Source organism: Camelus bactrianus, chromosome 6 (genome assembly GCF_048773025.1).
Source record: "Camelus bactrianus isolate YW-2024 breed Bactrian camel chromosome 6, ASM4877302v1, whole genome shotgun sequence".
In the NCBI taxonomy this organism is placed as follows: Eukaryota; Metazoa; Chordata; class Mammalia; order Artiodactyla; family Camelidae; genus Camelus; species Camelus bactrianus.
The window spans coordinates 79,533,118-79,557,453 of record NC_133544.1 but is presented as its reverse complement, the minus strand read 5'-3'; the positions used below and the strand labels follow the sequence as shown (position 1 = coordinate 79,557,453).

Below are 24,336 nucleotides of genomic sequence, written 5' to 3'. Positions count from 1 at the left end.
TTATAGTTAAGGTCTTTAAAAATGATATCTTCCAATTAGTTATTATTGTATAAATGAAAACTCTTAATTTTGTATCACATTCGTTACTGAGTTTCCTTAGCTTTTTAGATGCCAAAGTCTTTTTAATCAGGGGTTATCGTGATCAGATTCATGTTTTTGGAAAGATCACTCTATGATGTAGAGAATAGATTGAAGGAGGCCAGGAGTGGACAAGGGAAGGCCCTTTAGGGGGCTCCTGCACTAGTCTAGGTGGTGCAGAAGATGGCTTGGATCAGACTAGGTGGTCGCCTTGGAGGTGGGATGAACCTGGCAAACGACAGGATTATTTTGGATCCAAACGAACAGATTGACTTAGGCAGGGGTTGGGGATGGGAAGGGGATGGAAGAGATCAGGTTTATGCCTTGAGTATCTGGAAAGGTAGATGGATCAATGGATGGATCGATGGATGGAGATACAACGAACTGAGATGGGGAAGACTGAACGAAAAGTAGGTTTCTGGAGAAAGACTAAAATGTGGTTTTGTAACATGCTAAGTTTAGGTGCCTAAGAACCATGCAAGGGGATTTGTCAGTTATGCAGTTGGAGGTAAGCTTTTGGGGCTCAGAAGACTGGGAGGGCCTCAGGGTATAAATGTGACATGGGGTTTACAGCTATCACCTGGTAACATTTCAAGTCATACAAATGGATAAAGCCACCTAGGAAGAAATTAGAGGAAGGCCATCCCCTGAAGCATGCCAACATTTAAGGATCAGAAGGAGGAGAGAAAGAGCCAGAGAGGTGGGAGGAGGAGCATGAGAGGTGGGACCATGGGAGTAGTAACTACCAACCTCCACCCAGAGGACAAGGAAGATGGAGACTGGAAACAAACCAGTCTGTTCTATTTGGAAACTTGAAAGCATTTGATCACTTTTTACTCAGAAGTCAAACTCCAAGAGTCGTGTTTCCCCTCTCCATGGTACATGCATGTGTACACACACACACACACACAGCCTTTTAAGTGCTAAAAGCGATGATGAAATCTGAGTGATGTCAGGGAAATATATTCAGTATCTTGTAGAAACCTATAATGAAAAAGAATATGAATATGAATATATGTATGTATATGTATGAGTGAAACATTGTGCTGTACACCAGAAATTGACACATTGTAGACTGCCTATACGTCAATCAAAAAAGAAAATTAAGAAAACAAACGAAAAAACCCTGAAAAAATTCTGAGTGATATTTCAATTTGTATTCTTTTCGCTTATCTGTGTTTTCTCATCTCTCTCCAGCAATAAATATTATGCAGTAATAATTTAAAAAAAAAACCCGCGCTGAGTGATAACATCTGCCTGTTTCCAGCACAGCGTGGCCCGCAGAGCAGCCTCGCCCTGCGTGCCTGTCTCTCCCTCCCTGCCGCTGACAGGGGCAGGAGTAACACTAAGAACTGGGGCTACTTTCTGTGCATGCCCTTGGCTTTGTTCTGGGCTACTGAGCTGGGAGCTTTGTGTGAGCCTCAAGGCTCTATTGTATGAATCCAGGGGCAGAAAGAAATGAGGGCTCTTGACCGTATGCACCTGGCGGCTGCCTGCTAAGTGCACTGTTTAATTTAGAAGCAGCTAAATTGACCAGCTAAAGTTCACTGTTCCCAAAAAGGCCGGGGGTGGGGGAAGAAGGGGTGGAATTAATTAAGCCCAGAGGAAGGGCCCTGGAAGGGCGGGGCTGAGGTGGAAGAAAGGAGAACCCTATAAATAAAGGGCACACAGGCCGCCCAGGAGTGCACCTTCCACCTCCTCCGTGTGGTCTGCGAGCCGGAGCCGAGCCCGAGGGAGACGATGGAGCCCGAGGAGTACAGGGAGCGAGGTGAGCATGGCACCCCGGCCTCTTCCCTGCTGCCATTCTTGAAGGACCTGCCGCTTAGATTTTGGGGTGTCGTTTGACTGGAGCAGAAGAACTGCCTTCTGAGAGCTGGCTACTGCAAAATACTTCCCGAGGGCAATGGGGCATCTGCGTTTAAAACTACTCTCAACCTCTCCTTCGTCCTCCCTCTCATACATCAGCTCTCAAGTCCATTCATACTGCATTGTCACGCTTTTCCTTTCTGCTTTCCCCCAGAAGAGGGGATTTGGATCTGATCCACTAAATGGGGGAAAAAGGGGGGATTACTCATATTCTGAAATAGAAAATAATTTCCCTAAGTGTTCTGCAGTCACTGCAAAATCTTATCTTTCTTCTGATTTGTTTATTTATGTGGGAATCTCTCTGGAGTGTTCTTTCATTTAGTTATTCAGTCCACACGTAATTACTGAGCACTTCCTATGTCTCAAGCCTTGTGTGATGAGCGAAACCAAATGGTTATCCTGTTTCCCAGCATGGCTCTCTTAATAGGGAAAGTAGATCGTTGTTCATAGTTACTCTTTCTATAAGGTTTTATATCCTCACCCCCACTAGTAAGTTATTTTGGTTAAAATTTCTTTGCCATAAGGCATTGCCCCATGTTAAAGTCCAACTTTTCCTCTCTTTCCTCCACCCGGGCATAACTCACTGAGACGCTATCAGACTTTACACTTCAGTGGGCATTAGCTTCTTCCATTGCTTTCCAAAGGCACTTTTAGCTGAGAGCAGACTCCTGGGGATATTCATCCTGTGACTAGAACACCAACGAATTTCTTATGGTTCCTGGACAAGTAGAGGGCGAGGCCCAGGGCTCTGGGAGCTGTGGAGGGGTGCTGCTGCAGTCACAAGGGGTGGCGGGCTATGGGAGGGTTGGAAGAAGCACAAAGGAGAGAGGAGGGTGCTGAAAGTTTCCCCAGTTTCGTCTGGGGTTTGTCTTGCTCATGAAAATTTTACATGAGATGATGCAGAGGGAAGGAATCGGGTTTTCTTTACTGGTCTCTGTCTCTCCCTCTCTTTCTGTTTCTCTCTCTCTTATAATGCAGGGGGGAAAGGAGCCTGGGGAGGACTAAGGAGGAATGATGGATATTGAGAGAGACAGATAGGGAGAGGTGATCACATAGACACAGAGAAGGAGAGAAGCAATGAGAGAGAAAGAGAGAGAGGAGGAGACAGAGGCTTTGAAGACAGAGACCCTCTCCTGAGAAATGAAAGGGAAGACAGAATAAATAATTTGTGGTGGTTCCAAGTATTTGATTTGGCTGTTTTTCTTCCCTATTCATGGATTTATTTGTTTGATAAAATTTTTTGAGCATCTACAAACTGTTCTAGGCATTGTGTTGGTGGAGGCAGAGGGAGGGTGATAAATGGATTAAGACATGGTCCTGCATGTCCCCCAGATTTCACGTTGGTGCAGGCTTCTTATTCTGGGCCTATGGTTGTGCTTTAGGGAGTCCATGAACCTCAGAAATTCTACAGAAAACTGGGTATATGTATAAGCCTATAGTTTTAATCAGCTTCTCAAGGAAGTTCATGGGTTAAAAAAGGTGGGGAATTACTGGTTCAATGGGAATGGTGAGCAAATAGATATTTTACCTTTTATCAGAACCTGGCTTGGGAACTTGCCATCTGTGCCAACAAAGAATGTAAGGGGGGTGTGTGTGTGCGTGTGTGCATGTGTGCAACGATTTTTGCATGGAAAGAACCACAGCATTTCTACTGGACTCATAAGGTAGTAAGTGAATAGCTGCTCTGTTTTTGAGAAGAAAAGAAAGGTAGGAGAGCTGATCAAGATTGACATGGATAAGGGAAGCAGAGGAAAAAGAAATACTTTACTTCCACGCAGTGTTTAATGCCTTGAAGATTTTCCCACTTGTTCATTTATTCAGTCACGCACTCCCTCCATCATTCATTCACTCCCTTACATATTTTTTAATTTTCAGCCCATGACTCCATTTCCTCCTTCACCAAGTCTCCTGGCCCCGACTGGAGGGTGATGGGGATGAATTGGCCAGGCCTGTCCTGGGAACCTGAGGCTGGTTCCTCTGCCTCTCTTGTAGGAAAAGAGATGGTGGATTACATCTGTCAGTACCTGCGCACCGTGCGGGAGCGGCGGGTGACTCCTGATGTGAGACCTGGCTACCTGCGAGCCCAGCTGCCTGACAGTGCTCCCGAGGAACCTGACAGCTGGGACAGCATCTTTGGGGACATTGAGCGAATCATCATGCCTGGGGTGAGATGCAGTCACCACACTGGCGATTGTGAATCTGGGTGCAGGCGGACAGGCACTACTAGTCCTGGAATGACCTGCCGCGGGTACACCTGGGGTGATCCTTCAGCCACTGGGTCGCCCACTTCCAAGCCTGTCTTCTGGGCATGTGGAGGGCCAGGACTCAGTCTGGACTTGGGTTTCCAACCTGTAGAGCTGAGTGGGGAGCTGGAGGGGATGAGGACTGCATTCCAGGGCCTGTTCGACAAAAGTGTGGAGATCCGATGGGTGGGGTGAGTAGTGAAATTTGGCTCTGAGGGGAAAGGACAACTGTGGGAAGCAAGATGGAGAGAGGAGGTGGGAGGTGGTCCCTGAAGCCCCAGCTGGCCGAGCCAGGGACTCTCCTACAGAATCCTGAGACTTGCCAAAGGGAAGGAGGGAAGAAAACACACTCCTCTGAGGGCACCACGATTTCCAGGTTGAGTGGGCAGAGAAGCCAAGTGAGTCCCAGTCAGCTCCTTCCTTTCTCCTCCGTGAGGGGGGAGCCACGTCCTTCCTAACCAGGGGAGGTTGCATGACTGACCTGCTTTTCAGGAGTAGGAAGGAGCTGTCCCTGAATCATCTACACTTTTGGTGACAAAGGGCACAGCCTAGTGACAGCACTAGTGGGGCCAAGGAACAGGCAGGAGCTGGCTGATGCCTGAAGCTTGAGCTGGAGCCAGCTGCCATGAGCTGAGATGATGTCCCTGACCACCTGGGAGAGGAGCTGGGCCAGGGTGCTCAGGGAGCCAAACGTGCACCATCCTTTTCCCACAGAGAGCCTGCCTTTTACTGAGCTCCATGCCACGTGCTGGCTACTTTACTAGCAACACTATAGGCTAACTTGTTTTATCCCAGAGTGACCCTAAAATCCCCATCTTACAGATGAGGAAACTGCAGCTCAGAGAAGTTTTTGTCTTCCCAGAGTCATACAGGTCCCAGCTTGGGGCATTGGTGTCCTGCAGCTCTCCCCCAGGATGACTTTGATATTTGCTCCCACCATCCCCAAAGATCTTGGAACGGAGATGTGACAGAAATATGCCTGGAGGCAAGAGTGGGACATTATTCAAATTTAGAAAGTAATGGCAAGTTTGTCCAAAGCCAAATACTCATCTCTGTCTGACCATTCAGCCTATTTTGCAAGCATCTTTTGAAAATTTCTCAATCAGTAAAGCTCTACCAAGGAAGCTCGCTGCCCAATCAGATTATCTCATGGATTTCATTCTGTAAAATTTTATCTGCGGAGGGCCCAACCGTAATTTGGTAGTGAGACTGAAAGCAACTGTCAAAAGAGGTGGAAATGAGCTGATTCATTTGAGGGAAAGAAATTCCAGCAGTTGCTGGGGGCGCGGTTAAAGAGGCTCATTTCTGGACCCGGAGGTCTGTCTGTTTTGATAAGCATTTCTCTGACTTATCTTATCTTGTTTATCTTACAAGAACAGACAAATTGCCTCTTGATAGGGCCCAGAGGTGGAAGCCTTTCTCTGGGGTTTCCAAAATACTGTCACTAAGCACATCGATAATGAAAACTCAATCTTCCAGCTCATCTCTCAGGCTGCACCAGCCTCACAGAGCTGGCCTGAAAGCAGTTGGCCCCTTACTTTCTCATCTGGGTTAGCACATCATTGAAAACTGGATTAATTTTTCCCTCCATGCCACCTCCCAGACTCGAAGAGAAGAAAAACTGTCCTTTTACTTTAATTCCAACCCTAGTTAGAGAAACCCTGCCTCCTCCTCTTGCAGAGCAGGGGGAGAAGACAGGGTGACATCCTGCTTAGATGCTGGGCTCTGGAGTCGGGCAGCCCTGGGTTCCTGTCCTGACGCTGACATCTGTCCCTACAAGGTGTGTGTGATCATGGGGGTGCTGCCTCTCTCCGCCAGCCCCAATTCTTATCTGTAAAACAGGGATAATGGTAGAACCTACCTAACAGAGGGGCTGTGAGAACTAAATAAGAAAAAGCGTGGAAAGCGGAAGATAACTTATTACCTATGATCCTTCTGCCTGGTGAAAATTGGAAGAAGAGGTCTGATTATTGAAGGGTCAGTCAGGATATGCGAGGTGTCTATCACCATGCGATTAGCTTACTGTTAACACTAGTGCTTTACATTTTACGAATTTCCTCCCAGGCTGATCCATACAATAATCCCAGGAGACAGGATTTATTTTATGTTGAGAAACTGAGGTAGACTGAGGGAGGACTCTGGTGTTGGGGGTCTGACTTGGATATAAAATTTGGGATGTCCTTTAAGAAAAAAAAAATCAACAATGGATCTTGAAAGACACCTGTGCAAACATGGGACCTTGGAGCTTCAGTACATTAGCTTCACAATAAATCTACATGGTCACACAGCTGGTTACAGGCAGGACCTGTGTCCTTGGGCTTAATCTTAAGCTCCTTCTACCATACGCCTTGTCCAGGACACGTCCTTGCTCTTGAAGAATTACAGGAATTTGTGCACACTAAGTAAATCGATGATACACTCAGTTCTCAGTAGGGTGAAACATCAAGGATGGGAGTGTTCCGTGGGCTCAGGGAAGAGATCAAGGGGGGCATGGGAACTGGGGGAGGGTTCACAGAGGAAATCAACATTTAGTAGCTTTCTAAGAATTAACAGGTTTTGGAAGGTCATGTCTGTATGAGAAGTGCCCTCCTGTCAGGGGACACAGCTTTGCTCAAAGACATGAACCCAGAAATGATCAGGGCATGTTTGTAGAACAGTGAGATGAAGCAGATTAGATAATCAGTGAGGCCAATGAGCCTCTGAGGATGCTTCCAGGACCTGTTATAGGGGGCTCTTCCCGTCCAATGGCTTTTCCTTACATGGGGTTAATCTCATTGGAAGCTCAAGGGTTAGCCTGGAGGCAGCGTCCCATGCCCTTGGGCTGGCACTTCTGCCCTCTCATCTCCTCTCTCCATCCCCACTGGGAAGCTAAGGACAGCTTTGAACCCATTCCCACTGATCCTCTGCAGGAGCTGCGTGCCCAGAGAACTCAAGATGCTTTTTGCAAGACTGGGTGAGACAAGCAGCCTGTTCTTCCTGAGCTCCCAGCCTCCCCTTCCTTTCATGCTGGGTAGGAGCAGCCTGGGGGATAGGCACTGGAGGCGAATGCAAACACTACCTAGAATCCACAGCTCTAATTCCCACCGCGATTTCCACTTTGCATATTCCCTTCTGGTCTTTGCACATGTGCAAACCCTCCGCTGGTGAACTAGCTCAGAATGTGAGAAATGGGGGTGGCAAGAACACCATGAGTATGTTCTATGGGTTCTATGTGATTTGTGTCACTTGTTCAGTTATCTTAATAGTGTCAGGCTGTCTCTAGAGCGGGTGCTTCCCCTTGCCAGGGAGGGTCTCTGGAGGAGGAAAGCCTCCGGGACCTGCCTTCTGGTGCCACCGTGTCCATGCTCTGCCTCCAGGTGGTACATTGGCAAAGCCCCCATATGCACGCCTACTACCCAGCTCTCACCTCATGGCCGTCACTGCTGGGAGACATGCTGGCCGATGCCATCAACTGCTTGGGATTCACCTGGGTGAGTAGCAATAGCTGTAGCTGTAACCAGGGGTAAAGGGGACATCGCAGGAAGTGATCTCCTGGGGCTGATATATTTTGTCCTGGTCTCTGAACAGGGTTTCAAGTTAAATGTTAACAATGGCTATGTTGTTTGAGCTTAAGCTTTTTGTTTGTTTTTGGTTTTGCTTTTGTTTTGGGCGAGTTATTATTTTATTGATAGGTTTATTACTTTTTCAATAGAAGTGCTGGGGATTGAAACCAGGATCTTGTGCATGCTAAGCACACACTTTACCACTAAGCTATATCCTCTCCCTCGAGCTAAGCTTTATATAAATTGTCTCATCCTTTACCCCTATGGAATTATGAGTATTGGCCCCATTTTGTAGGGGCCAATTAAGAAGTTAAGGCTTAAGGAACTTCATGTCCCCAAGACCACACAGCTCACAGAGACAGAGATGAGATTGGGGCTGAGATCTGGTTATTACCACAGTTTGTGACCCTCACTAAGCACATTGTTTCCTGTGGGTACAATTTCCACTGTGCTCTTGTCTTCAAGGGGTTAGGGATGGACCCTAGTACTTCCATTAATAACCCACTAAGCACTTCCAATCAGTTTTAAATTATTCCAGAAGCCTCCTAGAAGGACTTTATATTTTAAGCCTGAACTGTTTATGTGTGTGAGTGGGGTGGGAGCTGGGAAAGTTGCTGTCTTTTCCAGGAGGGAGTGCTGTCTTTCTTAGTCCTAAAACATCCCCCTGGCCTTCAGCATGCTTCTCAGCTGGATATTTTAGGGACTTGGGGAGCCAAATGGAAGCAATCATTTCTAGGGCTGTTCTTCCACAGAGCCTTTGAGTCACAGGAGAATCCACCTCCTTGAAGGTGGCCTGAATCAAATCCCCACATTCTTTCCCCTTTTTGGTTTGGCAGAGGATGGGGAAGGGATGGGACACAGTGCCTGACAGTGGTGCCTTCTCCAGGGACAAATTAGGTTAGGCCTGGGGAGAGTCAAGGCGGAGACAGATTTAGTTTCTGGGGATGGTGGGGGCACCTCGGTGCCTGGGGGCCATCGGGATGAAGTTGTTCTCCTTCTCTCAGGCTTCCAGCCCTGCGTGCACGGAGCTGGAGATGAACGTCATGGACTGGCTGGCAAAGATGCTGGGACTCCCAGACCACTTCCTGCACCACCACCCCGGCAGCCAGGGGGGAGGCGTCTTGCAGGTGCCTCCAATGGCAAACTCCCCCTAGCTGAGTCGTAAAAGATAAGCCAAACCCTTGCCCAGGCAGTTGTCATGTGTTCCATGGGGTTCCCTGCGTATCACTCACACCCCCATCGCCACTTCCATCCTCACTGGCACGACTGCCACCACCGTCACCCGACACCACCAACCCCACCACAGCCCCCGCTCCCACTGCTGCCGCCACTACCATCGCGACTCCTGTTGGGTTTACAGCACTGCCACCACTGTCTCCACTCTTCTTTCAGTTTTTCTTTGAAAAAGATCAATCAACACATTATCACATGTCTGCTATTCCTTGAATCAGGTTTCTTAGTTTGTGATCTAACTCCCCTCCCTTGTCTGATTTTACACCGTATGGTAAGTGGAAAAGAGAAAGCAAGTAAAGACTTCTTTCCCTCCCTCCCAGGCCCGGGAGATGCTTGGCAAGGAGAGAAATTAACAATGTAAATCGAGTTACCTTATCTTATAACCTTGCCTTTTGAATTTCGGTCAAATGATGGTTCTTTAAATAATTTCACTTTTCTGTCCAGAACAGTGCAGCATAGTGGAATCTACTGGGTGCCTTCCATAGACTATGGGTATTTTTGCATCTCTAAATCCTTGACATTCATGAGAGTTTGGTTCTGAGACCTTTGAGAACCCCCAAATTCTTGAATCCTTCTGTAATATGTAATTGTCTTGATTTTCTAATATAGTATTTTCTCATTTATTTTCTTGACTTTATAGAGAAGTAATAATAATAATAATACCCTCAAAGGGATTAAGTAAATTCTTCTATTACATGAAAAGAGCCATGCTGCCCTGAGATGAGAACTGGAAAGTCTGCTGGGCCCATTTGCTAGCTAAGTGACTCTCTCTCTCACGCCAGTCTTGTACCAAGATTAAAATCTGAACCCCACAAGAAAGACAGATAACTGCACGTTGTGAACTTTCTGGGTTGTGAGCAAACAGTTACAGCTTCAGATACTATATCTGGAAGAACATGCTAAATGTCTGCTGGACATGATCTTGCTTCTCATCGAATTATCTCCAAGAACCCTGTCAGTAAAAAATGTTATCCTCGGTTTTGGAGATAAGGGCATTGATGTTCAGAGAGGTTAAAAATTTGCTCCAGGTCACACAGCTGGTAAGTGGAAGAATGAAGATTCAAACCCAGGCCTGTCTCAATCCAAACAATGCTTTCTCCTGTATTCATCAAACATGTGAACTTGGTTTAGTCCTGTAACGTCTCTGAGCAGCAATATCCCTGTATGTAGACAGGAATCACAGTGTCTCAGGTTTTATGAGGAGCAATGGGGATGACAGAAAGTGTTTTGTAAAGTATGAAATGCTATACAGATGGTATTATAATATTATTATTTCTGCTGGCTTCCTTGTTGTGGCGTAATTTTCAGCCACCGAATATCTTGTGGGACCTGGTCTATACTATTCGCTGTGACACTCTCTGCCCGGCTTTTCAGCAGGGAGTGATCAGCTGTAGGTCATCTGAAGCTTTCAGGAAGCAAAGACACAAAAGACCGAGAAAATGAATGGTGAGAAACCAACAGGATTCCTGTGAGGTTGCTGAGGGAGGCCCAGGATTCCCACAGTCATGGCCAGAGCAAAATCCTATCCATCGCTTTTTTAGATAATTGATACCCCAACTCTTGCAGGCAGCTAAAGGAATGCTCCCCATTTTATAAATGGAAATATTTTGGAGGGGCAATATTAGTTCAAGATCACAAGAGCCACTGGCAACAAAACTGAGGCCAAAGTCATCTCTCACAGAAGCCAGAACCCTCTCTCTCTGGGATATCCCTGTGGAAACAAACTCCATTTCCATACCTAGTACATTGAAAGTTCTTTTTTTTTTTTTTCCTTAAACACAGGGAACAAACATACCTACAAGCAGACTTGTACCTAGCAGGGACTGAACATTCCCTTTTTGGTCTCTGTGGTCTAATCGAGATGTTGGTGAAAATTTGCTTTCATTAATTTCCCTGAAAATTAGAGGAGTGAGAGGTGCCCTGGGATACACAGGAGGTTGTGAACGGAGAACACGGAATAGGTCTGTGAGCTGGGGAGGAAGGACAGCCCCTTAGGCAGGCACTGTGTCCTTCCCTGGCAATAGCTATTAAACACACACACACACACACACACACCCTTAAGAAGCCGGGGGAATTTGCCAAGAGAACACAGGCAGAGGCTGCCACTGGTAATCTTTCTTCCACTGCAGAGCACAGTCAGCGAGTCCACCTTGATCGCCTTGCTGGCGGCGAGGAAGAACAAAATCCTGGAAATGAAAGCATCTGAGCCTGGGGCAGATGAGTCCTCCCTGAATGCCCGGCTCATTGCCTATGCCTCGGACCAGGTGAGCTGCCCGGCACAGGCCACACCTTCAGGGCAGCGCTTGGCTTCTGGGGTCCTAGTCCTTGAGTGATTTCCTTGTAGACATGAACGGGCTGGATCGAGGGCAACTCAGGCCTCGGAGGTGGTCTCCGGGAACCCTGGGGGAAGATGAATGTTTGATGCTGTGTTTGCTTCCCCGGATCTGGCTTCAGTGGGTTCTAAGCAGTGCTCCTCCCAGGATGACTCTGCTAACTGGTTTCTATGGTCCTGCCAGGCCCACTCCTCAGTGGAAAAGGCTGGTTTGATTTCTTTGGTCAAGATGAAATTTCTGCCCGTGGATGACAACTTCTCACTTCGAGGGGAAGCTCTTCAGAAAGCCATTGAGGAGGACAAGGAGCGGGGGTTGGTGCCTGTCTTTGTAAGTCAGACCAAGTTCTGAGCTTAGGATGATAGAGCTGGGACAGGAGGAGGGATTTTTATCAGAATTCAGGTAAGTAACATGCTGCACATAAGAGCAGAAACATCCTTGAACACAGTGTTTCACAAATTATGAGTCTGTGTGAAATAAATTTTGTGGGTCATAGCCAGTATTAAAAAAAAAAGAAATAGAAAGGAAAATATCAGAGTGCATTTCTGTAGTGAGAATACACATTGTTTGGTAAAATTTTTATGTCAAATACATGTATGTCCTAGGTTGCTGTATTTCTTCCTGTGGGTCATGATAAAATATAGTGCGAAATGCACATTGTGCTAATGGAATGGATGGGATAGATAATACCTGTGATTAAATCTTTTTCAGGCCCAATGTGTCACACGAGCCCACTTTCCCATGTTAACTTTGTTTTCCTCCAGGTCTGTGCAACACTGGGGACCACTGGGGTCTGTGCATTTGACTGCCTATCAGAGCTGGGCCCCATCTGTAAGTGTCTGTCCTGTCTGGCTAGGAAGACAAGTAGTGTTCCCTAGAGCACGAATCCTTAACCAACCCAGTGGAATTATCTCGCCCCTCCTTGGTCAATGCAGGGAGCGTGGGAAGAGCAAGCAGAGGTCACCAGCACCTTCCGGGCAGCTAGGTCACTGCTTTGCCCAGGCGTGGGACCAAGGCTTAGAGCTGCCCTCCTTCACAGCCTGTCCTAGGAGGCAGCAGTGGGAGGGCCTTAGGCCTCTCACATCTCACTTGTATGTTGAGATCTGCTTAAAGCAGGCAGTATCCAAAACACAGGGTGAATGAGGCTTGGGGGAGTATTTTCTGGTCTAGACTAAGAAAATGAAAAGGGTAGAGGTGGGGAAACTGTTGGGGGAGATAAGGGCAGAAAAGAAACCCAAATGTGATTGTTCCAAATCCTCAAGCAAGAAACCTACTAGGAAAGAGAGACACGCCCTCACTGACGTTTGTTTTAGGTGCATGAACATTGCTCTCCAAACCAGCAGTAGGTTGCTTTCTGTTTCAGAAAGCTCTAGGTGGAGCCAAGAGAGTGCCGACCCTCTGGGCCAGTGAGAGGAAAGGCGGGCAGAGGCGCTGTAGGCTTTCCTTGTAGGGGTGGCTGTGCCTCATTTGGCCCCAATCCTTGCACAGACACCCTCCCCTCATCTCCACATGCCTCCTTGTGTCATTTAGCCAAAGCAGTCCTTCCTTTCCCAGCCCTTCTCTTGCCGCCCACCAGCTGGCTGGGCCAGACAAGAGATGCCTTTTAGCTGGCTGGTGGCACCCACTCCCACCCTCAGGGCCACTCCCAGCCAGGCGACGTTTGCCTCCGCAGGTGCCCGTGAGGGGCTGTGGCTCCACATTGATGCTGCCTATGCAGGCACTGCCTTCCTGTGCCCCGAGTTCCGGGGGTTTCTGAAGGGCATCGAGCATGCTGACTCCTTCACCTTTAATCCTTCCAAGTGGATGATGGTGCACTTTGACTGTACTGCATTCTGGTGAGTGTGACAGCCCAGCTCCCAGCCTGTGGGAAAGCCTTGCTTCCTGCAGAGAGGCCTCAGCCATTAATGCCCATTTGGGAACCCACAGGGTCAAGGACAAGTACAAGCTGCAGCAGACCTTCTCTGTGAACCCCGTCTACCTCAGGCATGCCGACTCGGGCGTGGCCACCGACTTCATGGTGAGTGGCCGGAACCGGAACCGGCAGCCTGGCTGCCTCTGAGGTGGAAATGGGCTGCATCTGACCCCGAGGGTCTCCTTCCGTCAGAGAGCTGCACACTGTGAGCCCTTCCCATAATGCTGCCACCGTCTACCTTTGGCTTCAAGCTGTGCCTCAGTGTACAGAATGAAATCCAGAGAACTTTAAAAACCCTAGCAAATGAGACCAACCTTTGAGGCAGTATGTAAGTTTCCTGAATATTTGTGGCATTTAAAAATTCTCCCTACTACCACAGGACCAATTTTCTTCTGCCTTCATCCTGGATTATCTTTTCTGCTTACCCCTCAGCAGCAGGGCAGGGCAGAGAACTTCCATGGGTAGGGAAAGAGACTCCTTGCTTAAATCATTTTCAGCTTTCTGTCCCTGTAGAGGCACTGTGGGAGGCTCCTCGGTGAGTGCATTAATTTTAGGGTAGACAGGAATGTAAACTTGGTTTGGGATTGCATAGCAGCAGTGGGCTTTTGGGAAACTTAGTGGACCTCACTCAGCCTTGATCTTACCTGAAAAATCAGTATGTGGCACTGATTTCATAGGGTATTGGGAGGCTGAAGTGGGAAGATACATGTGGATCACTTAGCACAATACCGGGAATGCGGCCCATGCTCAATAAATGTAGGCTTGATGTTCCTAAAAGCTCTTTTTTTTTAAGATGCAGAGATTGGTTATACAGAAAAGTGGCCAAGCATGTAGGTGCTAAAGCCAGGATGGCCTGTATTTGAATTCCAGTTCCTCCATTTCTTAGCTTGTGTAGCTTTGGGCAAATGACTTAAAGTCTGTATCTAGATTTTCTTGTCTGTAAAATGAGGGTGATAATCACAGTGCTGCCTTCTTAGGCTTGCTGTGAGGATTAAATGAATTAACACAGTGAAACACAAAGAGCAATGCCTGACATCTGTGAGTAATTCTTTGTGAAGAGATGGTTCTCTCTTATCTCCTGGGACTCAAGTGTCCTGCCCTTTTCGTCCTAAAATAATCACCCCATCATTCCTTGATTATATTGGTTATTCCCTCGGACCAGCTCACACTTTCTTTAGGTTTTTGAAGCTTTTTGATTGGAATTACAGGCAGTAAACTTGCATTGGTGGGGGGAGGACCCTCCAGAGGTTGATAGAAATAGAAAAAAAAGAAGATTCTTTTACTTCCACTGCCCTGTCTGGTGGGTTTTCAGCAATTTTTTAATTAAAAAAAAATTCCACAGCATCCCCAGGGGAAGATATCTTTAGGGGTAATTCTAGGTTTCTCTCCTGAAATGATGCCCATTCTCCTATAAGTGAATTTGGATCCTCTTAACTTAAGAGCATTATCTTGCCTTGGCCGTTTTGGATTTTGTATTACTTTTGTTGTTGTTGTTCACAACAACATCCTAGGGTCTTCCTGTGGTTTGTTCCCATCAGTCTGAAGATTTTATGGTATGCTCTCTCTACCAGATCACTTAAAAAAACATCAAATTAAACTTTTCTTCACACTGGCCCAGGGGAACCTTACTGTGTATATTTCTACCTCCAGAAGGTGCTGCTTTATGTTTTCTGTCCCCCACCTCTCATCTGTGGATTTAATTTTCGAATCTCGAAGAAACTCCTAGAAAACCAAAGCTGCCATCTGTTGTGACCCTGGGGGTCTTCACTGCTGCTCCAGCTCATGCCCTAAACTTTTTCACCTGGGTGGCTGCAGCTTTAAATAGAACCCCAGGCATGTCTGACATGAGCCAGAAATGGAGCGGCTTCCCCGGGAAAGAAGACTTACTGACTTCATCCCTGGGGTCCTGGGGCCACCTGGAATCAGGGCTAGATTCTTCTGACATCAGGAAGTGCCATCTCCTCCCCTCAGTGAGTGGATGGGGCATTGTCTTGTCCTTGGCAAGAGAGACCTGAAAAACCTTGAAAGGACAGAGAGGGCTTGGGAAAGCCTTTATTCTTCAACTCTGTTTGGATATCCCTTATATTGTCCAACTCTGCTTAAAACTTTGCTCTGTGCATCTGTACTCCTCCTGAGTTCTCTGAACATCTTGGCCATCATTACTTTAAACTCTTTCTCAGATAAATTGCCTATCTTGTCATCACTTATTTCTTCTTCTGGGATTTTATCTTGTGCCTTAGCCTGGGAGATATTCCTCTGCCACCTCATATTGTCTACCTTTCTATTTGTATTTTTAGGTAGGTTAGTTACATTTCTTGACCTTGGAGAGGTGGCCCTCTGTGGAAGACGTCCTGTGCGTCCCAGCAGTACCCTCCTCTTTTGTCACCCAAGGGCCAGGGTCCAGCCTGTCCCAGTACAGAGTCTTGCCTGGGTTTGTGGATTCCTTCCACAGGCTTTGGGATTGTTTTCTTATTTCTGGTATCTGCCCCCTGTTGAATGAGGCTGGACTAGAGGCTAATGCAGGTTTCCTGGCAGGAGGAGCCAGTGCCTGCCCACTGCTGGGTGGAGATGTGTCCTGGACCTCTGGTGGATAGGGTGTCTAGAGGTAGGGTGTTTGTGGCTGTGGAAGTCTGCTGATGGGTGGGGCTGTGTTCCCACCCTATATGTTGTTTGGCCTGAGGCTTCCCTACAGGCTGTTGGGTGGGGCTAGGTCTTGATGCTAATGATCCAATCAAGATGTCAGCCTCCAGGAAAGCTCATGTAGATGAACATTCCCAGAATGTCCACCACCAGCTCTTATGTCCCCTGGGTAAGCAGCAGCCATCCCCTACCTCCCAAGAGACTCCAAAACCAGCAGGCAGGTCTGGCCCAGATTCCTATGAAATCACTGCCTCTGCCCTTCGACCTGGTGCACGTGAGATTCTGTGCACACTTGTCAAGAGAATGAAGTCTCTGTTTCCCCTAGTCCCGTGGGGCTCCTGGAGTTAAGTCCTACTGGCCTTCAAAACCAGAAGTCCTGGGGTCTCCTCCTCCTCCCAATGCCAGAACCGTGGGCTGGGGGGCCTGATGTGGGGCTCAGACCTCTCCTGTGGGAGGGCCTCTGTGACTTAATTATTCTTCAGCTTGTGGGTTGCCCACGCAGGGTGTATGGGGCCCGATTATATCACAAGCACACCCTTCCTACCGTCCTGCTGTGGATTCCTCTTTATGCTTCCGGTTGAAGAAGATCTTTTCTGCTAGGTTCCAGTCTTTTTTTTCCCTCAATGGTTGTCTAGCAGTCAGTTGTGGTTTTGTTGTAGTTGTGAGGAGAGGCGAGCTCATGGTCCTACTACTCTGCCATCTTGACCAGAAAAATTGGGAAAGCATTGAGTTAAAGAAGAGTCATTTCCAAATTTCCTTTCCCAACAGAAAATATTGGCTAGAACGTGCTGGGTCAGCATGGATTGGGTTTGGAATAGTGACAGTAGGAACCACTGGAGATGTGGATAGAGTGTAAAGAAATCAAAATTAAAAAATCTCTGCCTCTCATGTTAATTTGCTGGTGAATTATAGGAGTCAATTGGCCATAACCATCTGGAAAGCAGTATTTTTAGAGAAGGCTGCTATTATCCATTCATTAGTCTCCTTCTAGAATGTTCAGTGAGCAAGGGGTAGAGTTGACGCTTTCCCTTACAGGGATTTTGTCCTGTGTCCAGGTTTTGATGCCCTCTGCTGGTGACGAAAGTCCCCAAGCTGGTCCTCAGCACTAGAGTGTTTGGCTTGGAAATCCAAGGCTTATTACTTGATATAGGAGAAACATTGTCCATCAACCAAAGGGTAGTATCCAAACTGTGCCTGAGTCAGGAAATTGGGGTGAAAGATGAAGGTGAGCACAGTTTTGAGGATTTGGCAGTCCTGTAGAGGAGTAGGTAAATATTTGATGGGACAAATATTTATTTCTAGTCAAAAGAAATTGTGGTGAAGCTTTCTGACATTTGGGGTAGAGGTCATTAGAAACCACCTTAGACATCCGAATAATTGCAGATGTTTCCCAAACCCTGCTCTGTTTTCAGATCTGAGAGATTTGTTTGGAATTGGTTTGACATTTTTCAGATCTTTGGTGTCCACAACTTTGAATTTTAAGCTCTGTTGAACTTGGTCACCAGGAACAAAGGGTCAATCTTTGTCTAACAGAGGCCGAGAACTTTAAACTCTGTTAAATTTGGTCACCAGGAACAAAGGGTCAATCCAGGCTAAAAGAGGCCAAGAGTGGATGCTGATTTGCAATCTGAGGGCTGGAATGCTGCCTCCTGAGGGCACTGGAGTGTTACAGGAAAAATCAGGGCGGGACAGTGAGATTAAATAATGATCATCTGGATTCTAGGCAGAAATACCACTGTGATATGTCGCTCAGGTTTTTATCATCTAAAGAGCCAGAACTTACTGATAACTTCCTGTGAAGCTCTTTGCCCTGGTTCCCTGGAACCATTTCCCCAGAGGTGCTGTTCGTTCTTGGTCTCACCAGGAGCCAGTGAGGCAGCCACGCCCAAGGGCACGGCCGGTGAGAGGCAGAGCTGGAGGAGAAACCCGGGTTTGCGGGGCTCCAGTGTCCGAGCTCTTGATCACTGACTTCACATGTTCGGAGGGAAGAGAAATAGAACTTTATTTTCTGCTATTCAAGGAACTTAGGTCCTTTTAGAGAACAAAAATATATTGCCCCTATCGTGAATTTCAGCTTGGGATGAAATGTTTAAAGTGGCATTAAAAGCAAAGTATCTTCTCCTTGGTTCAGGGTCATGGGCTTGTTTTCCACCTGTCTTGCTCTTGGACCAGGGCCTATTGGCCACCTTCGCTAGGATTTGGGCACATGACGAGGCAGCCTTTGGGTAACTTGTCTCAGCTTCTCCTTAGCAACAGCTTCGGGAGTTATGGTGACACCGTGCATCCCTGGGTGCCTGGGCAGGCAATGAGGGATAAAGCCCAGGGGCGTATTGGGGAGCCAGGGTCCCTGTCTCTAACCACAAACACCGTGTTCCTTTGTTCTAGCACTGGCAGATCCCCCTGAGCCGACGGTTTCGCTCTATTAAACTTTGGTTCGTGATTCGGTCCTTCGGAGTGAAGAATCTTCAAGCACACGTCAGACATGTACGTAGTGTGCATACTGTGGGCCGAACCCATGCTTGCTCTGTGGCCTGGTGGGGAGGAAATCTGCTTTCTGCTTTGCAGACCTGCCCTGGGGACCTGTGGTGCATGGCTCAGGTGTCTGGGCCTGTTTGGGAGCTCCTGGGACTTGATTATTCAGGGAGGCTGCTGCTTTGTTAGCTAGAGGATCAGTGAGCAAAACGTGACACCCAGGGCTTTTTGGTATCTTTCCCCCCTGCCTGAATGTCTTGCCTTCTGCTGTCATTGAGCCCCAGGGAGGGGTGGCCTGAGAGCCTGATTTGCAGGGAAAGAAATAGAGAGTAAACCAAAGGGCACCGTGTGGCCAGGGTAGGAGCCTATCTTTTTTCAGAATTACTCTGGTTGTCACGGCTGTCTGAAAATTTTAGTCACTATTATGGTTATGCCAGAAACATGGCTCTCCTGATTTGGACATGGAGACTTACTGAGTCTGGAACAAACATCCCTGCAATGTGTCAACAGGTATTTACCAAAGGTATATTTGGTACAATATATTTCAGCTCAGTTCAACAACCGAATGATTGTGCTAGGAAAGAGATCCAGAGGGAAATGGGACAGGCATGGTCTTCCATCATGTTCATTATGGAAGTTGTGGATCTTAAGTAAGAACTTTGGCTAGCAGTGTTTTCCTCTCATTTCTACGAGCAACTATGAGTAAGACAGAGTTATTGATGAAAGCAGCAGGGTTAATCCAAAGACATCATGCTTTGTTCCTTTGTGTGTCTCTCCCTAGGGAATTCCTTCCTCATTAAGCAAACACAGAGCCAAATGAAACGGTTGAATCAGTAATTAGGAGTTGGTGATTTTACATTTGTAATCAATCAACATCAAGGTGTTGATTAACTGGACATTTATCAGTGAGCAGCTGTCACGCAGCATCTGGAGGCACATTGGGCACTTTGTGCTCTCTCGAGATCCTCAGACTCAAAACTGGAAGGTGGTAGCAGGGGGATGAGGGTGGAGGTTACAAGTTATCAGGAAAACTCCTCTGCTTACGGCCTAGGAATGGATCTTCAACATGCAGGTGCTGGCTAACACCCGTCACGTTGCCTCTGCCAGGCAACTCAAAGCCCTGAATTCCCATCAGCTCCCCACTGCCTACACAGACTCCCGGGCCTGGCTTTCAAGGACCAGATTATCAGCCTCTAAGCTCAAGCTTCTCACCGATGCATTACAATTCCATCCTCAGGGTGCCTCTGCACCTTCACCTGTGTGTTGCCCTCCGGCATAGCTCATGGGTTGGGTTCCACTTTTCCCAGGAGCTTCCCTGACTTTTCCATCTGCCCTGTCTTTGCCTGCTTGGCATTCCTAGGATCACCTACAAAACCGAGCTCTAAAAGGCCACCAGTGTCCCACAAAAGTAAGGGGTGGAACTAAAATGAAGTTGTTTGATGTGAGTTAAATTTACCTCTTCAACTTGACTGCGATCATAAGTATTATTACTTGCATAGTGTCTTAAAGAAATAACTTACAGTGTTTCATTAGGTTCTTACAGCAATGCTTGGGGTAGTCACCCTGATGAACCCCATTTTATAGCTGAGGCTCAGGGACAGTGATTGCTTGGCTTTAGGCTAAAGACCTCCTTTCTTCACAGTTCTGGGCTACTCTCAACTACGTGAGCTCTTGAAAGTTGTATAAAACCGAGTTGTGTATCTCTGTTACAGGGTAGTGCTTTTGAGTGCTTTTGAGGGATTTGTGTTTGAGTTTTTAGTTCTACCCTTTCCTATTTGGTGACCTTGGACAAGTTACTTAAACTTTTTGTGTCTGCCTTCCTAATTTACAAAATGAGAGAATGATAATACGTCTCTCAAAGGTTTATGGTCATGATTAAATGAGATAATACACATAAAGCCCTTACTTAGTACAGGACCTAATACTCCACTAAGTACTCAGTAAATATTTCCTTTTCCCCCTTCCTCCCCCACTCCTCCTCTCCTCCCCTTTTTTCCTTTTCCTCTTCCTTTCTCCTCCTCCTCCTTCATTTTTTCCTTCTTCTAATGATAACAAATCATTGTCATCATCATCATCATCTCCTACCACCTACAATAGGGACAGGTAAACTATTTCAGTAAAAGGCAGACAGTAAATATTTTTGGCCTTGCGGGCCATATGGTCTCTCTTGTGACTACTCAACTCTGTCTTTGTAGCACAAAAGCCACTGTAGACAATGTACAAATAGGTGTGGCTGCGTTCCAAAGAACTTTATTTACAAAAACAGGTGTGGAGGGGGCTGTATTTGGCCTGGGGCTGCAGTTTGCCCAGCCCTGACCCGGATGGGTATAGGACCCTGGTTGTAACGCTGTACACCTCTCATCTCCCATGGAGAGAGGGGGCTCCTCCCGGGCCAGAATCTTTTCTGGTGGCAGGGATGCTGCCTGCCCCCTTTCCTCTCTCTCCCCTGCCCCTCTTCTGTTTTGTTGCAAATAGTATGTGTTGTAGCAGGGAGCAGAGCATGGTTGGGGGGAGTGTGCTTGGCAACCAGAGATCTGCATTTGCCACTGGTACCTTGGGGACTTCACTTGACCTTGGCTCTTCCTAGAAGATGAAGAGATTGAACAAAGATGACTTCTCGGTCTCTTTCCTTGCTCAAAAATATCAGTTTCACGGTCCTTAGCTAGCCTGATTCTAGATCTGTACCTGAGATGTCTTAATGGTGCTCAGATAGTTTTAAGAAGAATTTCCTTAGAAAGATCTGCAAATTGGCAGGGCAGGGGATGGAAATGGGCCTGGAGGGAAGGAGATACAGGGGAGAATCGTGACAAAATTAGAAAATAAATTGTAGAAATAGAAAATAGCTAGAAAAAATGTTTAGCAGGGTGCTTTCCCTGAGAGTGAGCCTTAGGACTTGAAAATGAAAAGTTCTTAGGGCAGGGATTGGAGACCATTTTAAACAGACCATGCATTGGAGAGAGAAAGGGCTTCTGGATCAGGTTTGTAGCACTCCTTCTGCTAAATCCTTTGACTTCTCTTGAAACAGAGTAGCCGGTATGAGAATCAGGTGATAGCAACTACTTAGCAAATATTTTATAGAGATCCTTCTGGGTGCCTGGAGAAATTTTTTAAAATGAAAGAAAAGGCAAGCCCTATCCTTATTTAGTTAATAATACTAAGTAGAAAGAAATAGGAAATTTAAAAAATGACATCAACTTCAGTGAAAGATTGATATGATATAAAACTTAAAAAATTTTTATTATGGTAAAATGTATGTAACATTTACAACTTTAACCATTTTAACTGTTGTATTCAGTGGGGCATTAGGTACATTTACATCTTCTGTTTCCAGAACTTTCCCCATCATCCCCAGCAGAAACCCATTAAACTGGTTTGAAGCCTTCTCCACGGTGTACCTGGGGATGAGATGTATAAATATGTCCTTTGTGAAATGTCAGAAAAAAGAGGATGAAGGGTATTGAGGGGAAAGGGTTTGAGGGGCAAGGGAGAGATGGAGACTCAGGATGGGGGCAGGGCTGTCAGTAGCCCTCTGGGTGCCTTTGTGGGCCGTAGAAACAAACATCTCTTCCTCTGAGCATTTGCTGCCCTTACAAGGCACCTGCACTGGAAATGCAGAACACGGGCTGGGTTTGGGCCCTTGCCAGCCCCCTAGGCCCATCTGGGAGCCAACATTTGTGAAGCAAGCTATGAGGGATACGTTGCCTTGACTGCAAAGCACAGGCCTTCTGATTCTGGGGGTGAGTTGAAAGAGGGCCCTGAGACATGAGTTCTCAAGGTGGATCTAATGTGACAAGAAACAGGGAGACACTGGAGGTTTCATAGCTTGGAATGTAAGTAAAATAAAATGGAGAAGAAAATCAGACAGGAACCACTTAGGTCTCTGGTTCAAAGGTGTCACTAGTTTAAACTCATTTGGCCGTGTGAACGTTTATGCATGGTCGTCCCCTGTCAGATAATAATCTCAGTTCTCTCTGTGTTCCCAATTCTAGGGTACTGAAATGGCAAAATACTTTGAGTCTCTGGTCAGAAATGACCCTTTCTTTGAAATTCCTGCCAAGAGGCACCTTGGTCTGGTGGTTTTCCGTCTAAAGGTAATGCCATCTTCCATGTCCCATGAAAGATGCTATTTGGTGATTTTCAGCCTCTTGGAAAGGGAAATGCTGGGCTTCCGGGGATGCTTACAGGAAATGTGATACAGATTTTACCTCTCTTCATCCTTCACAGGGTCCTAATTGTCTCACAGAAAGTGTGTTAAAGGAACTAGCAAAAGCTGGCCGTCTCTTCCTCATCCCGGCCACTATCCAGGACAAGCTGATCATCCGTTTCACTGTGACGTCCCAGTTCACCACCAGGGATGACATCCTGAGAGACTGGAATCTCATTCACGATGCTGCCACTCTCGTCCTGAGTCAGCATTGCACTTCCCAGCCTAGCCCTCGGGTTGGGAACCTCATCCCCCTGACCAGGGGCCCCAGAGCCTCAGCCATGGAAATGTCCTTTCAGTCTGTCACTGGCACAGGAGACGACCCAGCCCAGGCCAGGAAGACCATCAGGCAGCCTCAGCATGCGGCAGCCAGTCCTGGGGGAGGGGAAGGCTTTCGCCATCTTGAGACCCTGCTGGACCCACTTGATGACTGCTTTTCCGAAGAGGCCCCTGACGTCACCAAGCACAAGCTGTCCTCCTTTCTGTTCAGTTATTTGTCTGTGCAGAATAAGAAGAAGGCAGTGCGTTCCCTTAGTTGCAACAGCGTGCCGGTTAGCGCTCAGAAGCCACAGCCCGCAGATGGCTCTGTGAAGAATGGGGGCTCCTCCCGGGTCAGGATCTTTTCCAGGTTTCCAGAAGAGATGATGATGCTAAAGAAAAGTGCCTTCAAAAAACTAATCAAGTTCTACAGCGTCCCCAGCTTTCCTGAATGCAGCTCTCAATGTGGGCTCCAGCTGCCCTGCTGCCCTCTGCAAGCAATGGTTTAGACCTGGAGGTTCAGCCAGAGTCCATGAATGTGTTTCAGGGAGTCTCTGAACCCCTCAAAATTGTTCGCTAAATTTATGTGCTTATGTGTGTGTGCATTTTTCTTGGGAGAGAGCCCATAATTTTTCTCAGATTCTGTTAAGGGTCCAGGGTAGTGTATTGACCGGCAGCTTCTGTGATTTAGCTTGTGACATGAAATATAATGTGGAAATAAATTGTGCTTGTCCCTGAAAAAATGCATATCCTGTGTCACTTAATCGACCACTGAAATATTGATGAATTAACCAGGGTGTGTTCTGGAGTCTAAATGAATGTTCTTATGGATTCTGCTTTTGGAGATGCTGAAGATTTGACTTTAATTATGAGAAAAAGCTTTTGGAGGAGACTCTTGGTATGAGGAAGGCAGGCATCTTGGGTCAGGCACTGTGGCTTATGGTTTATAAATGAGGCAACGGAGGCCCCAGTTCATGCAGCATTTAAGTGGGCAAAGCCAGGTCTCCTTGTCTTCAGTAAAGCTCAGGCTGTTCCACCAGACTGTACTGTTCACGGTTGTACTTGACTAGAAGCTCATCATTCAGTAGGCTCCTCGAGTCCTTCAGGACAATTAGATGTTCCCTCTCTAAGTTGGGAACTTGTGCATTTTCTCTTTTCTCTGGACGCGGTAATCAAATAAAAGCCTTGCTCAGAGCAGCTTACCCATGGTGAGTTCATAGGCCAGAAAATCATTTTCTTTCCATTTCAGATGGCACGTTGACAGGGAGTGGTTCTGAAATTGGTTATATTAACTGTGCTAAAGGTAAACAAAGCTGGATGCTAAACGGTCAGGACAGCTTTTAGTCAGTAATAAACGATTGCAGTGGGAAGAGTCCAGACTGAACCAGACTCAGCTTTGACTTGTACAGAGGTCACTGGGTGTTTTAGAGGGAAAATGTGGGAACAGGGAGGATGCAAATAGGGGCTCAGGAGAGTCAGGGAAATGAAAAATTACGAAAAGCAGGAAGACGGGTTGGTCCCTGGGAAACCCATCTGCGTTTGCTCCCTGGTGCTTATT

At 47.0% G+C, this 24,336-nt stretch overlaps 1 protein-coding gene across 2 annotated transcripts; it reads left to right on the top strand.

The window, feature by feature from the left end:
- The first annotated feature begins 1,415 nt into the window (after positions 1-1,415).
- On the top strand, positions 1,416-23,525 carry HDC (histidine decarboxylase). 2 transcript variants are annotated; one of them, XM_010965298.3, is made up of 12 exons: positions 1,416-1,846; positions 3,937-4,109; positions 7,544-7,657; positions 8,734-8,856; positions 11,092-11,226; positions 11,479-11,622; positions 12,057-12,123; positions 12,965-13,127; positions 13,219-13,309; positions 18,230-18,328; positions 22,306-22,407; positions 22,541-23,525. In XM_010965298.3, the coding sequence occupies exons 1-12, from the start codon at positions 1,819-1,821 to the stop codon at positions 23,285-23,287; spliced, it is 1,986 nt and encodes a 661-aa protein (XP_010963600.1). In that variant the 5' UTR covers positions 1,416-1,818; the 3' UTR covers positions 23,288-23,525. The 2 variants fall into 2 exon arrangements, with proteins under 2 accessions (XP_010963600.1, XP_074222202.1); XM_074366101.1 differs by lacking the exon at positions 1,416-1,846 and adding an exon at positions 7,097-7,140 and having other exon boundaries at positions 4,046-4,109.
- The last annotated feature ends 811 nt before the right edge of the window (positions 23,526-24,336 follow it).